Source organism: Rhinopithecus roxellana, chromosome 2 (genome assembly GCF_007565055.1).
Source record: "Rhinopithecus roxellana isolate Shanxi Qingling chromosome 2, ASM756505v1, whole genome shotgun sequence".
In the NCBI taxonomy this organism is placed as follows: Eukaryota; Metazoa; Chordata; class Mammalia; order Primates; family Cercopithecidae; genus Rhinopithecus; species Rhinopithecus roxellana.
The window spans coordinates 150,910,669-150,926,821 of NC_044550.1; the positions used below are offsets into that span (position 1 = coordinate 150,910,669).

A 16,153-nucleotide genomic window follows, 5' to 3' on the forward strand; every position below is an offset into this window, starting at 1 on the left:
AAAACAGAAAGGCTATTGATTTATGTCATGTAAGTAAATCAGCAGAACTTATATTTCCTTTTCATGAAATGAGTAAGGGAGATAAAAAGATCCAAGTAGTTACCATTTTCTTTTCTTTTACTATTGAATTGTGTTTGAGAACTGAGTGGATGTATGGCCACATAAAGTATGGTCAGCCTCATTTAGAGATTTTGAGTGTAGTGGTTAATGGAAAGTTTGACACCTATTAAAGTGGCAGGAGAGGCAGAGTGGTTGGGGAGGCATTGCTTGTGATCATACTACTCTTGATATAGCCATTCATTTTCTTTTCTCTATGAATATGAAACATCCTATGAAGTAATAGATGGAAAAACAAGGGTAAGATAGGTCACATCATAATTTACCGATGGTAGTAGAAATTGTTAGTAACAAATAATAGTAGAAAACTATAATCATTCTCAAAAATGAAAATTTTAGTTCCTATTAATATTTCAAATTGGTGGCATGTTTTTCTATTAAGACGACGTATTTGTCTGTTGTCAGACTGCTATAAAGGACTCCCCAGTACTGGGTAATTTATAAAGGAAAGAGGTTTAATTGACTCACAGTTCAGCATGGCTGGGGAGGCCTCAGGAAACTTGTAATCATGGTGGAGGGGAAGCAAACACGTCCCTCTTCACGTGGCAACAAGAAGCAGAAGTGCTGAGCAAAAAGGGGGAAAGCCTCTTACAAAACCATCAGAACTTGGGAAAACTCACTATCACAAGAACATCAGCATGGAGGTATCTTCCCCCATGATTCAATCACCTTCCACTGGGCCCTTCCCATGACACATGGGGATTATGAGAACAGCAAGATGAGATTTAGATGGGGACACAGCTGAACCATATCAGATTATTTTTTGCATCAATATCGTGTACTATTGTATTTTGATTCTTTATTTTGTCAGTAGAAGGCAACTTTCTAGCATTTGTGTTATTCAGGCCTGAATTTTTTTTATTATTTTTTGAGACAGAGTCTTATTCTGTCGCCTAGGCTTGAGTGTAGTGGTAGGATCTCAGCTCACTACAGCCTCTGCCTCCTGGATTCAAGTGATTTTCCTACCTCAGCCTCCCGAGTAGCTGCATCTGTAGGTGCACACCAGCATGCCCAGCTAATTTTTGTGTTAGCAGAGACGGGGTTTCTCCATGTCGGCCAGGCTGGTCTCGAACTCCTGACCTCAGACAGTTGGCCTGCCTCAGCCTCCCAGAGTGCTGGGATTACAGGCATGAGCCACTGCACCCAGCCATGCATGAATTTTTAGTTCACTACTCCTTTAGTTGTAGAGGCTTTTCAGACTTCCAGAAAAATCCTTTATTGAAATACAGATATATTTTTGGTGTGGTTACCCTTTAAGCCATTATCAAATACCTCCTTAGTCTAAAATCAGTTATTGTACTAATAACTGTTAAACACAGGGCACGGTGTTAATGTGCGTTGATTGGAAGTGAGAAAGATAAAGGTGTAAGAGATAGGCCCTTTTATTCACCTATAGGGCAACAGGGCATAGACATTAAAATATAGTCATCCTTTGGTATCCATGGGGGATTGGTTCCAGCACCCACTGCAGATACCAAAATCCATGGATGGTCAAGTCCCATAGATAAAATGGTGTATTTGCATGTAACTTACACACATCTTCCTATTTACATTAAATCATCTATCTCTATTTGTAATAACTAATACAATATCAATGCTATGTAAATATGTGTTATACTATAGTGTTTAGGGAATAATGATTAGAAAAATGTCTGCACGTATTCAGTACAGACACAACCATTTGTTTTTGTTTTTGTTTTCCTGAATAGTTTTGATCCGTAGTTGGCTGAATTCTGCTAAATGGGAAATGAATGATGCAAGTAATAAATACTAAAGGAATTTTATTTTTAATGTGGATTATGGTGTTAAGGGAATGCTTTCTTGAAAGAAGTAATTTGAAATGGTCTTTGAAAGGTGAAAGATACAGATATGTAAAGAAGGGGATGGTCATTTCACTTCATGGAGTGGGCTTGGAGGGCTGGAGAAAAGACAGAAGAAATAATGGGAATGTGTGGCCTATATGAAGAATAGTATTAGGTTGGTACAAAAGTGATTGCATTTTTTGTTAGTAAAAGTATGGTACCAACCTAATACAACACCCTCTCGCCATTCTTACTGCCTCTGTTTGTTGTTGTTTGTTTGTTTTTTGTTTTTATGTAGTGGAGCTCTTCAAACAAAATCTTTACATATGCGTGAAATAAAAACAAAAAGTAGAACTGCTTTAATTTAATGCAGGGGCAGGACCCTGAGCCCTGCTTCACAGCTCCTTTTTACTTCCCCAACTTCTAGTCCCACCTTTACAGTCCTTGAGATACTATCTCAGTATCCCTAGGATTCCACAGAGCAGTTTGACATGCAGGAAACTAGGTAGAATGCATAGTAGCAAATGTAAAGTCATGGAAGTTTTGTTATCAATGGTACTTAAGTATCAGAACTATCTTATTCATCTTTGATTCCACAGTTGTGGCACGTTGTAGCCAACCTGATGTTTGTCAAATTGCTATTGATTAATCACTATTAAAGCTATATATTAGCAGGAATTATAATGCTTAACATATTAGGTGTCCTTTTGAGGGGGGATAACTAAACACAAGGCTTTTGTACAATGGGATGTAGGATAAATGCCAGGAAAAGATGAAGTAAAGAACATATTGGACAACTGAAATCACACCAAAGCAAAATCTCCTCTTTATTTAGTTTGTGCCTAGTCCTTTATAGTAGGATATACCACCATTGTTTACCATAGATTTGAATACATGTTAAGGCTCTGACTTGTCGCCAGAGATTTTTCTTATTAGCTCTCTTGGTTACATTGTATTTTGAAATATTCAAAATGTTTTGGTGAAACACAGCTTTGCAAATAATGTATCAGGCTTTCAGGGTCATATTGGTCATGGATTGGATGACAGTATCATCTCAATCTTGTTTTTGAGATTTGGTCTGTAACTTGACATTTGTTGGTTTTCACAGATAATTGAAAGCCAACTTCTGTGTTTAATAGCGATTATGTACTTTTAAAACAATTGTCTCTTGAATCATTAAAGTTATTTTACTTTTAACACTTTTCTTTTCAGTCTGATCTTGTGGATCAAAGTATATTTAATTTTATCCCAGAAGGGGAACATTCAGAGGTTTATAAAATACTCTCTACTCATCTGCTGGAAAGTGATTCATTAACCCCAGAATATTTAAAATGTAAGTAGTAGCTGTTAAGCAAAAAAGTCAAATGTTATATTCGGTAGCACTATCCTTTTGCAAGTTTATGAAAAATACAGACCTCTTTAAATACAGCATTACACCATATGCCCTGTTAGGTCCTTTTTCAATATTAAAATATATATAAGATGAAATTGTGACCATATTAAAAATCTGAAATCTATTTCAGAGTATATTGAAATCCCATCTTATTTGTTATAATAAATCCTGGACTCCCATTATGCCATAAAGCTGTATTTTATGCAAAAGTGAGACCTGGCAATATATTGCTACTAACTTATAAATAAAACCTTACTGTATTTAATGAGGGAAAATTGAACTTTCTGATTTTCACCATTGTTAACCAATTGGACATTCAAACTGGAAAAAATTCTATGTTTCTTTTAAAGTTATTAAATATAAAGATAAATTATCTACTTTATTAATTACACAGTCGTTTGTTAGATGTATCTAATTTGCTAGGCACTTGTGCTGTATCATAAAAATATCAAGAATAGTGAAAATAGTTCTCCTCACCATCAAGAAACACAACATATTATGGTAGAATCAGACATTTCTACTAGGTCTATTGACAAATTGATTTGACCAGAGTACCTCATTTTCTTCATATATTACCCTGTATAAAATCCAGAATTGTTACAGCACTGTATTTGGCCATTAGCTATTAGATACCTTATTGAATCACCTTTTTCATTATTTTTAAATGTGTCTCATCTGCTAATACATTATCTTAAAGATTCTTTGTGTTTGAATCCTCAAATTCTATAGCATACTGTCTAAAAATTAAGATACACATACGCACACAAATTTGTATGTATCTATAACTTTGATAAGAGTGGATGGCCTTTCAGCGAGAGTTGAGAAAAACAAGACTTGGAGAATTCATTTGAAGCCTTGTTTTATTTTTTTTTTTTTATTTTTTTTATTTTTGAGACGGAGTCTTGCTCTGTCGCCCGGTCTGGAGTGCAGTGGCCGGATCTCAGCTCACTGCAAGCTCCGCCTCCTGGGTTTACGCCATTCTCCTGCCTCAGCCTCCGGAGTAGCTGGGACTACAGGCGCCCACCACCTCGCCCGGCTAGTTTTTTGCATTTAGTAGAGACGGGGTTTCACCGTGTTAGCCAGGATGGTCTCGATCTCCTGACCTCGTGATCCGCCCGTCTCGGCCTCCCAAAGTGCTAGGATTACAGGCTTGAGCCACCGCGCCCGGCCTTGAAGCCTTGTTTTAAAACCAAGTTTATATGATATTGACCATTACTAGGCCACTCTAGTCTGGTACTTAGAAAGATTTAGGCTGGATATAATAGATGCCTACAATTAGTATTTGAAGCCATGGATGGAATGGTATTGCTTGAGGTAAATATATAGAGCGAGGAGAGAAGAATTAGAAAGGTGGAACCCAGCCGGGTCCAGTAGCTCACACTTGTAATCCCAGCACTTTGGGAGGCTGAGGCGGGCAGATCACTTGAGGCTAGGAGTTTGAGACCAGCCTGGCCAACATGGCGAAACCCTGTCTCTACCAAAAATTAGCCAGGCATGGTGGTGCATGCCTGTAGTCCCAGCTACTCTGGAGACTGAGGTAGGAGAATTGCTTGAACACCGGAGGCGGAGGTTGCAGTGAGCCAGGATCACACTACTGCACTCCAACCTGGGCGATAGAGCGAGACTCTGTCTCAAAAAAAAAAAGAAAAGAAAGGTGGAACCCTTTGGAGATAGCAATAGGAAGACAAAGGAGAAGGTGTTTGCTTTGAAGACCCTACTAAGAATAAAATTGGATGGAGAACTAAATAAAAGCCTTTGGCAGAAAGAGCTTAGGCTTCTGCTTCCAAGAACAGAAATGAAAATGGCAAGAATACTTAAGAAAAGTCTTAATTAAATGGCTTGCTGATGTCCTCGTTAAGTGATACACAGAAGAGTTCTTTCCCCAGAAAAAAGAAAGTTTCATGCCAAAAGAATAAACACAAGTGAAAACACAGGGAAAACTGCTTAGAAAATTCGGTAGGTCATTTTGGCTATAATGAAGTTGAGGTACAGGTGGTGTAATTTGTGTTGAGAGAAGGAATAAGGACAGAATTATAAAGGTGCTAATAGTTCATCCTAAGGAATTTGAGTTTTATTTTTTACAGAGTAGAGAGCCAGTGAAGGAGATTTGGGTAGTTTTGTTGTCTGCAAAAAAAAGAATAAAGAAAAAAAATCAGGTAAGTAGTGGAAAGTTCGTTTGGAGAAGGCTAGGAAGAAAACTTGCAGCGGTGGGTTGCCTACCCCAGGCCTACGTGGCTTCTGCTTCATAAGGAGGCCCTGAGTCTGAGAGCTGAATAAGAGCCCTGGATTTCTCTGTCATAGTGGCTCAACTCAGGCTGTGCTCACCTGACCTGCAGATTTCCTACTATACAAATCAAGTGATAGCTTTATGGAATTACTCCTCAGTTTCATTCCTAGGGTTCAGTGAAACACAACCAGAGATCTTATGGATACACCATTCTGATGACAAAGCTGGCCCTGCTGCCTGATACAGTAACTATGACTGTAACAGCTGTTCTGCGTCATGGAGGTCCAGGTCTTCATTGCAGTGGAAGCATCTTTCACCAGCATCTCTGGCCTAGAGAGAGCAGCAGTACCTTGCTTATAAAAGTTGCTGCCACTTTCATCATCTGGTTTGGGAGATTAAAAAATCACTCAGGTAGAAAATTTTTAAAAGAACCAGACTGGAGACAAAAAGGAAAACCGTATAATCCTAGCAATAAAAGTAAGGATGGGCTGAGCACAGTTGTTCATGCCTATAATCCCAGCACTTTGGGAGGCCAAGGTGGGCAGATCGTTTGAGCCTAGGAGTTCAAGACCAGCATGGGCAACATGGTGAAACACTGTCTACACAATAAAGAGAAATACAAAAATTGGCTGGGGTGTGGTGGCACATGTCTGTCATTCCTGCTACTCAGGAGGCTGAGCTCGAGGATCACTTGAGCCCAGGAGGCAGAGGTTGCACTGAGCTGAGAGCATGCCACTGTAGTCCAGCCTGGGTGACAGAGTGAGACTTTGTCTCAAAAAAGAAAAAAAAAGGAAAGGATGGAGAGGAAAGTATATGACTGTTGAGGAAAGTATATGACTATTAAGTGTGTAAACTCAATAGAACTTGTTGTGATAGGCTCAGGTGACCAAGTGACTAAGAATCATCAGTGGGGAATATTGAAGATAGTTAGATTTTGAACCTATTAGGCTGGATGATAAAGCCATCTATGATGATATTAACAGAAGAATATAAGCTTGAAGTAGTGAGCAAAGAAAGGTGTTACTAGTCCTTGAGTGCTGAAGTAGTACAGTGAAAGTAGTAGTTATAAGTCTAAGAATAATAGGCAAGACTGAATCAGAGTGGCAGAATATGGAGGCATAATGAATACATATTTCGGTTACCTAGATGCAAGGTAATTTGCAACTACACTAAATTGGTGGGCTTCCTTTGTGAAATAAGTAGCAGGTCTTGGTGACAGATTAGGTTTGGGACTTGTGATGGGAAGAGAAGAGACCAAAATGGTTTCTAACTTGGGAAATAAGCATACATAGATGAAGGGAACTTGAAAGAACGATAAATTCACTTTCAGATATTTTGCATTTAAGTTACTGATGGGACCATCAAGTACAAATGTCCTGAAAACAAATTATAGGAAACTTTGTCTCACATAAAATGCTAGAGTTGGAGAGAGAGATATAGGATCAGAAGAACCTTTGTGAAAGCCCCTGGTATGAAAATGGATTAGCAGAAGATACAGGAATAGTCAGTAAGGTAGGAAGGTAAGTTTATGCTGTGGGAATGACAAAGCATGACTTTAAAGAAGTGGAAATGAAAAACCATTGAAGTTAACAATACAAATGTTAGTAATCTTGAGAAGAATAATTGCTGTAGAGGTGTAAGGATGACATCCACAGTGTGTGAAGTTAAGGGAAATGAATATATGGAAGATGGAGCCCATAATGAAAAGGAAGGAGATCGATAATACCAAAATAATTAGCAAAACTCCTTTGAGATGGAAGACTGAGCAAATTTAAAAGTAGATAGTAAGGATCCTTGACCAGGTGCAGTGGCTCTCGCCTATAATCCCACCACTTTGGGAGGTTGAGGCAGGAGAATTGCTTGAGCCCAGAAGCTTGCAACCAGCCTGGGCAACATAGTGAGACCCCATTCCTATAAAAAATTAAAAATTAGCCAGGTATAGTGGCTCACATCTGTAGTCTTGGCTACTTGGGAGGCTGAGGAAGGGGGCTCACTAGAGCCCAAGAGTTCAGTGCTGCAGTGAGCTGTGATCATGCCACTGCACTCCAACCTGGGTGACAAAGCAAGATGCTGTCTCAAAAAAAAAGAAAGTAAGGACCCAAAGGTGTAGATGCTCAAGGAATAAGGAGCAGTGATGTGGCCCGGGTCCTAGAGAAAATAGGAAAGACTATAAATAATAGAGATGAAAGGATTAGCTTTAGAACATGAAGCAAAACTTTCCTTTGAAAGTAAGTAAAGAAAAGGATGAATAGATAAAAACAGGAAAACATTAAGTTGTTTGCACCAGAAAATCTATTTTCCCTGTTAAAGACAAAGTGAGGTCTTCTCCTGAAGTTACTCTGCTTTTATGAACTAAATGTCATTGACGACTTCTGTTGGGGAAAATAATGCTTGTGAACTTACACAACTTTTGTGATCTTATTTTATGTGGTATATCATTGTTTTATATCACAAATATGTGACTTTTTAAATCTCTTTATTTCAGCAAAAAATCAATTAGAATTCTGTTGTCATATGCTCCGAGGAACAATGGACCCAAAGGAGCCATCTACCTATGAATATGTAAAGTTTATAGGAAATTTCAAATCTTTAAACAGTGGTGAGTTAAAATGCTTCTCTCACAATGTGTTTTAACTTGTTATTTTTCTATGCTCTTAAAGACATAGATGTTTGAATATCAGTAACAACTAGGTTTTGCTTGCATAACTCACGATACCTTTTTCCCTATTGTTTTAGTATCCTCTTCAGCACACAATGGTTTTGAAGGAACTATACAACGCACACATAGGCCATCTTATGAAGATAGAGTTTGTTTTGTAGCTACTGTCAGGTTAGCTACACCTCAGTTCATCAAGGTATGTTTCTAATTTTATTTCCCTAAGGGGATTTCAGTTCATATGCTGAGAACTGCCTGAAACTTTCTGCAGACAATGAGGTGGAATGGCTTTGAGTCATTAAATATGCATGATAATACTTTTGAAACGACAAGTTATCAAGACACTCATTAAATTGTATAACTAATTTTTTAGTATATATCCTTTGCAGTTAACCAGTGATTATTATATATCAATATGCCCTACTTTTGTGGAAGATTTGAGGATCCTTTTGTGTATGGTTCATTATTAAAAGGGAAAGTCCAAAAATCTAGGTTTTTGGAATCTTTATTTTTAGAAGGTCACTTTTAAATTTTTATTTGAAATGTACAAGTGACTCTTTACTACATATAACTTAACTTTTCAAATGTAAAATTAAGTATTTTGTTTTTATTTCCTGGGCCCAACAAACACGTGATTAGTAGGGAAGTGGAAAAGTGAAATAGTTCAACCACTAGAAACTGACTGGAAAAAGGCAGCCAGGCTAAGATTTAAAATTTAGGTGGGGCCAGGCGAGGCAACTCATGCCTGTAATCCCAGCACTTTGGGAGGGCAAGGTGAGAGGATTGCCTGAGCCCAGGAGTTTGAGACCAGCCTGGGCAACATGACAAGACCCCATCTCTACAAAAAATACAAAAAATTAGCCAGGCATGGTGTTACACACCTGTGGTCTCAAGTTACTCAGGAGGCTGAGGTGGGAGGATCATTTGAGCCCAGGAGGTCGAGGCTTCAGTGAACTGTGTTTGTATTTTATTTTGAGACAAGAGTCTCACTGTCTCAGATAAATTTGGGGGGACATCTTAGTATAGGACAAAGTACTGAATTATTAGAAGATCTTAAACCAGTCTTGCTCTGTTTGTTTTGATCTTACGAAATAATAGTTGTTAACGTTTGAGTGCTTACTACATGCTGTATATTTTACATGCATTATCTCATTTAATTCTTATGACAGCCCTATAAGGTAGATGCTATTACGATCCCTCATTTTACATTATAAGGAAACAGAGGCTTAGGGAAGTTAAGTTACTTACCCAAAGTCTCAGCTATTAGTGATGAAACTGGGACTTGATTCGATTAATTAATAATTATTTTTTTCTCAAAGCCCAACCTCACAGCTATTACAGTTTGCTGCAGATCATTCAGGGACACAGAGGCAGGATGGAATACATTGTTTAGTATAACTAGAGTCTAGGGTTAGTGTGTGGAGGGGGAAGAGATAGTGGGAGGTAAGGTAAGGCTACAAAAGTAATCAGAAACCAGAAATAAAATTTATTTATTTCTTTTTTATTTCTCCATGCTGAAGAGAGTTTAGCACAAGGAACCATTACAGGTTTTTTAGCAGGGAAGTCATATAATATTTGAGTATTAGTAAGGTAATAGAAGAGAAGATGAGTTGGCCCTAGAGGAGAAGATGAGTTAAAGGACAGGGAGACTGGTGAACACTGTAGCAAATCAGTGATGGCAGGGGTCTAAATTAATGCACTCAAGATGGATGAGATGGAATTGATTTTTTAAATACTTAGATGAAATGGAAAAGATTTAATAGTGGCCATTAAAAGATATTAAAACATATTAAAAGATTTAATAGTTTTACCTTAGATGATGAAAGGTAAAAATGAAAGTATGTTTTAACTATCAGATTTCTAGACACTGGCCACTATACATGTATAGAATAATATAGAAGATTGTGTGACTGGGTGTGAGGAGTAAAGCAATTAGTTTATTTTAGGACATACTGAATTTGAGATGTGTGAGGACATTCAGATAGTTGGAAATATGGATCTGTAATTCAGGAGAGAGGTCTGAATTTTGATGAAGTGTTTATAGGCATGTGTGAATGGAAAATGTGTAGAGTGAGAAGTACCCACCCAAAAGCTTGCATCTGAAGGTATTTATTACCACATTCTTTAGTACTGGAAAAGTAAAACGTATTAACTTGTTTAGAAGGGCCTGCATTTTAGCTTATGCCTAGAATCTCAGCACTTTGGGAGGCTGTGGTAGGCAGGTTGTTTGAGCCCAAGAGTTGAAAACCAGCCTAGATAACATAGTGAGACCCCCATCTCTACAAATAAAAATACAAAAATTAGCCGGGCGTGGTGGTGCATCCCTATTGTCTCAGCTACTTAGGATGCTGAGGCAGGAGGATCACTTGAGCCCGGAATGTTGAGGCTGCAGTGAGCTGAGATCACACCACTGCACTCCAGCCTGAGTGACAGAGTCTGAAACAAATAAGTAAACATATACATACATACATAGAAACAACTAACTTGTTTAGGAAAAGTTATCTAGTAATGACAATTTATTTATTTAACCTCCACCTCCTGGGTTCAAGTGATTCTGCTGCCTCAGCCTGCCGAGTAGCTGGGATTACAGGCACCCATCACTGTGCCCTGCTATTTTTTGTATTTTTAGTAGAAATGGGGTTTCACCATGTTGGCCGGGCTGGTCTCGAACGCCTGACCTAAGTGATTTGCCCACTTCAACCGCAACCTCCCAAAGTGCTAGGATTACAGGTGTGAGTCACCGCGCCTGGCCATGACTTTTATTTTTATATGTAGCAATATTTAATATTCTTAAGGACACAAAGTATTTATGAATTTTAATTATTTATTTGTAGGAAATGTGCACTGTTGAAGAACCCAATGAAGAGTTTACATCTAGACATAGTTTAGAATGGAAATTTCTGTTTCTAGATCACAGGTAACTCCTTTTTTAATTCCATGGAAAGGTAGTAGTCATGTTATATAATTCTTAAAATTAATGGATTTCAAGAGGAAACTCTTTTTTAAATTAGGACTTTGAAACCTGTTCCCATTTTTTAAAAATAAAGCCTCCCCCCCAGTTTTATTTCTAGTTGGAATATTTCTTATCATGGAAAAACTTATAATAATGATTTTTGTGTGTAATTTAGGGCACCACCTATAATAGGATATTTGCCATTTGAAGTTCTGGGAACATCAGGCTATGATTACTATCATGTGGATGACCTAGAGAATTTGGCGAAATGTCATGAGCACTGTAAGTAGATTTTAACATTTCTGGTGATAATAACTTTATATAAACAGAAGTCCCCCTGAAATTATAGGTATAAGACACAGATTTATAATCATTTTCATATTTTTGAAATGTACTAAAAGATTTTGCTCTGTGTATATAACCAATCTAGTGGGAATTATTGATCAAGTTTAAATTAAACTTGTTCCTATTTTTATAATAAGTAGAATTTCATAATATAGCATCTAATACACCTTGTTCTGAAGCATGTGAGCTCTATATCTGGAGTAAGAGAAGTAGATTCCTTTGAAAATTGTAATATGTCAAACTTTTGAAATATTGTTTCCTAAATTTTGATTTTGAGGCATGTGAATCTTTTCAGGAGCTAGCTACATGTTTGGAAAATCTGTCTTAGAAAGCTCATAGTAAGTGTTTGGTGTTACCTGCTTATTATTATTGTTGTTAAGAGCAGGAGCATTATCCTTTGTGCCAGGCACTGTTCTAAATCCTTTACATCTATTACCTCCATTATTCTCCATCACAGTTCTAAAAGGTAGATATTATTGTCTTCATGAGTAAGCTGAAAACACAGTAAGGCTAAATAATTCACCCATAATTTCATAGCTCATTGGTGGCAGAGACAGGATTGGAGCCTAGGCCGACTCTTTTATCACGTGTATTTATTTTAGAAGTTTGTTTTAATGATGAGGTTTGTCTTAATGATATGTTTTATTTGCTTCTCTGTTCTTCCTCCCAGATGCTTACCCTCTTGAGTCGTTCACTAAAGCCTAACTAGATATTTTAGACCTTTTCATAACATTTTATGCTGCTTTTATAAACCTCTGTGTATGAAAATGAAGCAGGTTGTATAATAGCATTAACTCTATGGAAAATTTTCAGAGTAAAGTCATTTCAGCACAAAAGATATGGGCATTAAGTGCCATGATGTTGTGTAAAGAGCTGATACCTGTATTAACTAGCTGGGTAACTTTGGACAGCAAGTTTGTCTGTAGACCTTGATTTCCACCTTAGAGAGTGAGAGGCGGTGGCGGCGAGGTAGGGGGAATTGGGGGAGAGATTGAGAGATCCTTGACCAGCATTTCCTAAGCTTTGTTCCACCAAATATTGGTCCATACAAAAAAGACTTTTTAGTCAAGGAAGACGGGGAAACACTTCATAATCCCTCAGAGAATCTGCACGTGCAGTAGCATACTGTAGGTTTTGAGAAAAGTGAAGACACGAAAGTTTCCCAAATTAATTTAACTACAACCCCCCCCCCCCTTTTTTTTTTTGAAATGGAGTTTTGCTTTGGCACCCAGGCTGGAGTGCAGTAGCGCATCTCAGCTCACTGCAACCTCCACCTCCCGGGTTCAAGTGATTCTGTTACCTCAGCCTCCTGAGTAGCTGGGATTACGGGCATGTGCCACCATGCCTGGCTAATTTTTGTATTTTCAGTAGAAATGGGGTTTCACTATGTAGGACAGGGTGGTCTCAAACTCCTGACCTCAAGTGATCCGCCCACCTCTGCTTCCCAAAGTACTGAGATTACAGGCATGAGCCACCTCACCCGGCCCAAAACCCATTTTTTTGCTTAATATCTGTTAAAAGGCTTCAGAACTTAAAATCTACAGCACATGTTTTGGCAGTTACTGCACTCAGTTACTTCAGACAGTGAAGTTATTTTGATTTTGGTTAGTTAAGATTTAAAATTAAATGCTTTGAAGGTTCTGTGCCTGCCAGAGTAGCTAGGAGAAAAAACTCAGGGGTGATTATTTATTGTTATTACCCTCTGTATATCTAGGCAGGAGGAAGTCAGCAGTGTGAATTCTTAAGTATTCGGAAGTTAATTGTGTATGGAAAGATTGTAAGATCAGCAGTGACTAGCTCTGAGTTGGGCACTGTAGAAGATCTGATCATTGCTTGGGACCTTAAACCAGCTCTAAAGAATACCATTTTCATATTGACATATATGTTATCAAAAGGCCTGAAAAAGAATAGTATATGTAAACTTAAATGTAAATGATAGCTTTTGGTTAAAAAACAGATTCTTTGTAACTAATATGAATTAAAGAAAAAATATTTTTCTATTTTCCTTTTAGTAATGCAATATGGGAAAGGCAAATCATGTTATTATAGGTTCCTGACTAAAGGGCAACAGTGGATTTGGCTTCAGACTCATTATTATATCACTTACCATCAGTGGAATTCAAGGCCAGAGTTTATTGTTTGTACTCACACTGTAGTAAGGTAATAATTCTTTTAGAGAATTTCTGAATTATTGTAACATCCTATGATGATTTTGGCAATGTAACTTTTATGCGTAACTTGTTAAAGAACTACAAAGTGCTCTTTTCTCAATTTCTGATACATCCTTTCAATGTTGCTATAAGCATTATATATAAATATAGGAATGATACAGATATATAAGGCTTGATACAAGTTTTGTGCTTTACAGCAGAAATTATTACTGTCATTTATGTAGCAGTGTCAGTCATGTAAAAGGAAAACTGTAGGTAGATAAGCATACACTTCCTTTACTTAGTTTTTCTTAATTTAAGTATTGTGGGGTTATGGATCATTTATAGCAGTGTTTGAAACTTTAAGATACCTAGAAAAATGCAAGTTAAATTAAGACATTACAGGTATATTTTAGATTTGTGTAGCACATAGCAAATAGTCTAGATGAGCAGATGAGACACATAACACTGAATAGTTACAACTGTGCAGTATTTTAAGTGAATGACCAAACACTAAAATTTGATTATTTTTTCCATTTGTAGTTATGCAGAAGTTAGGGCTGAAAGACGACGAGAACTTGGCATTGAAGAGTCTCTTCCTGAGACAGCTGCTGACAAAGTATGTTTCCTATAATTTAAAAAACATGATTTTTAGTTTCTCCCCAATGAAAGATGAAACTCGAAAATTAATAGGAAAATTATTTTTCAAATACTTTATTTCCTCACTTATAACAGGGATGTGATTATACTTTACTACTTATTTTTAATTTAATATTTTAGAGTCTCACCTGCCTCTAAAAAGAAAATTGGATGAGAGACATTCTGATCTCAGATTAAAACTACCATTTATTCCCAGTGATGTACCAGTCTCTGGCTAGGTTATTTATATGAGTTATGAAATATAATTTACACTTCAGATACTTTTATCTGGTAGATAATACCCCCACTTTGAAAATACTGAAATTGGGGTTTCAAGAGGGGAAAAAAATCTCCCCTAAAGACACTGGCTGGGAAATTATAGTCAGAATTTGGACTCTGGTTTCTTTTTTGTTATATCAGGTCAAAAGTGTAGTATATTAGTTATCTATAGCTGTGTAACAACTAACTCCAAAATTTAGTGATATAAAACAACACACTTATTATCTCCTAGTTTGGTGAATCAAGAATCCAGGCATAGTTTAGCTGGGCCCTCTACTTCAGATTCTGTCATGAGGCTATAATCAAGGTGTTGGTGGGAGCCACAGTCATCTCAAAGTTCAACTGAGGTGGAATCTGTTTCCACCTCACTTAGTGGTTGCTGGCACACAAGTTTCTCATGGGCAGTTGGACTGAGGGCCTTGGTTTCTTGCTGGCTGAAGGCTATCCTCAATTCCTTTCCAGGTGACCTTTTCCATCAGAGCAAGCATGCAAGATGAGCCAGGGAGAGAAACTATAAGTTGGAAGTCACAGTCTTTTGTAAACTAATCACAGAGTTGATATCTCACCACTTTTGTCTATTCTGTGCATTATAGAAGGAAATCAGTAGGTCCAGCCCACACTCAAAGTGGGAGGATTATACAAGGGCACGAATACCAGGAGGCAGGAATTGTGAGCCATGTCAGAAATTGCCTACCACAGTATTTTTGGACCTGCAGAAAATAAGTGGAATGAAAAGAGTCAAAAATCTATATAAAACTTGACTTAAATAGGCAACATTCCAGGGGACAATATGGTGGATGTCATTCAGTCATTCAACAAATGTTGTAAAGTACCTTCTACCCAGCATGGCTCTAGATGCTGAGAATACAGCATTGAATAATGCAAACAACTTCCCTGCTTTCATAGATCCCATGTGAAAGAACTTTTCCAAAGAGGTTTTGTATGTTTAGAAGAAGAGGATATAGTATGTTTTGGTAAAAGACATTGTTTTCTGAGAAATGTTCTTAAAATCTAGGGTTTCTTGATTAGGGGACTGTTACGAAAACTTAAGTAATACAGAGATTAATTATCCTTCTTTTTCCTTCATGCAAAGATTCAATCCTAGTAAATCCTAAATTGCCCTATTTCCAAAATACACTCCAGCTATGTCTACTTTCTCACCATATTTACTGCCAGCATCATGATCCACCTGGGGTTTAGGGACAAGGTCCTTCTGAGATATTTTTGAGAAACTTCAGTGTGTGGATGGTTTAAAAATCGTGAGTCTTGGCCGGGCGCGGTGGCTCAAGCCTGTAATCCCAGCACTTTGGGAGGCCGAGACGGGCGGATCACGAGGTCAGGAGATCGAGACCATCCTGGCTAACATGGTGAAACCCCGTCTCTACTAAAAAATACAAAAACTAGCTGGGCGAGGTGGTGGGCGCCTGTAGTCCCAGCTACTCATGAGGCTGAGGCAGGAGAATGGCGTAAACCCGGGAGGCGCAGCTTGCAGTGAGCTGAGATCCGGCCACTGCACTCCAGCCTGGGTGACAGCGTGAGACTCCGTCTCAAAAAAAAAAAAATCGTGAGTCTTGATGGGATCACCAAGGGGA

At 37.9% G+C, this 16,153-nt stretch overlaps 1 protein-coding gene across 5 annotated transcripts in view; it reads left to right on the forward strand.

Moving 5' to 3' along the window:
* The window catches only part of CLOCK (clock circadian regulator), a 125,167-nt gene that overhangs the window by 84,325 nt on the left and 24,689 nt on the right, over positions 1-16,153 (forward strand). For all 5 annotated transcript variants that reach the window (XM_030922289.1, XM_010362918.2, XM_030922284.1 and 2 more), the window contains 7 exons: positions 3,132-3,252; positions 8,025-8,138; positions 8,276-8,394; positions 11,030-11,112; positions 11,324-11,430; positions 13,506-13,653; positions 14,187-14,262. In XM_030922289.1, the coding sequence (XP_030778149.1) occupies positions 3,132-3,252; positions 8,025-8,138; positions 8,276-8,394; positions 11,030-11,112; positions 11,324-11,430; positions 13,506-13,653; positions 14,187-14,262 (768 nt within the window). The remainder of the gene's footprint in view (positions 1-3,131; positions 3,253-8,024; positions 8,139-8,275; positions 8,395-11,029; positions 11,113-11,323; positions 11,431-13,505; positions 13,654-14,186; positions 14,263-16,153) is intronic.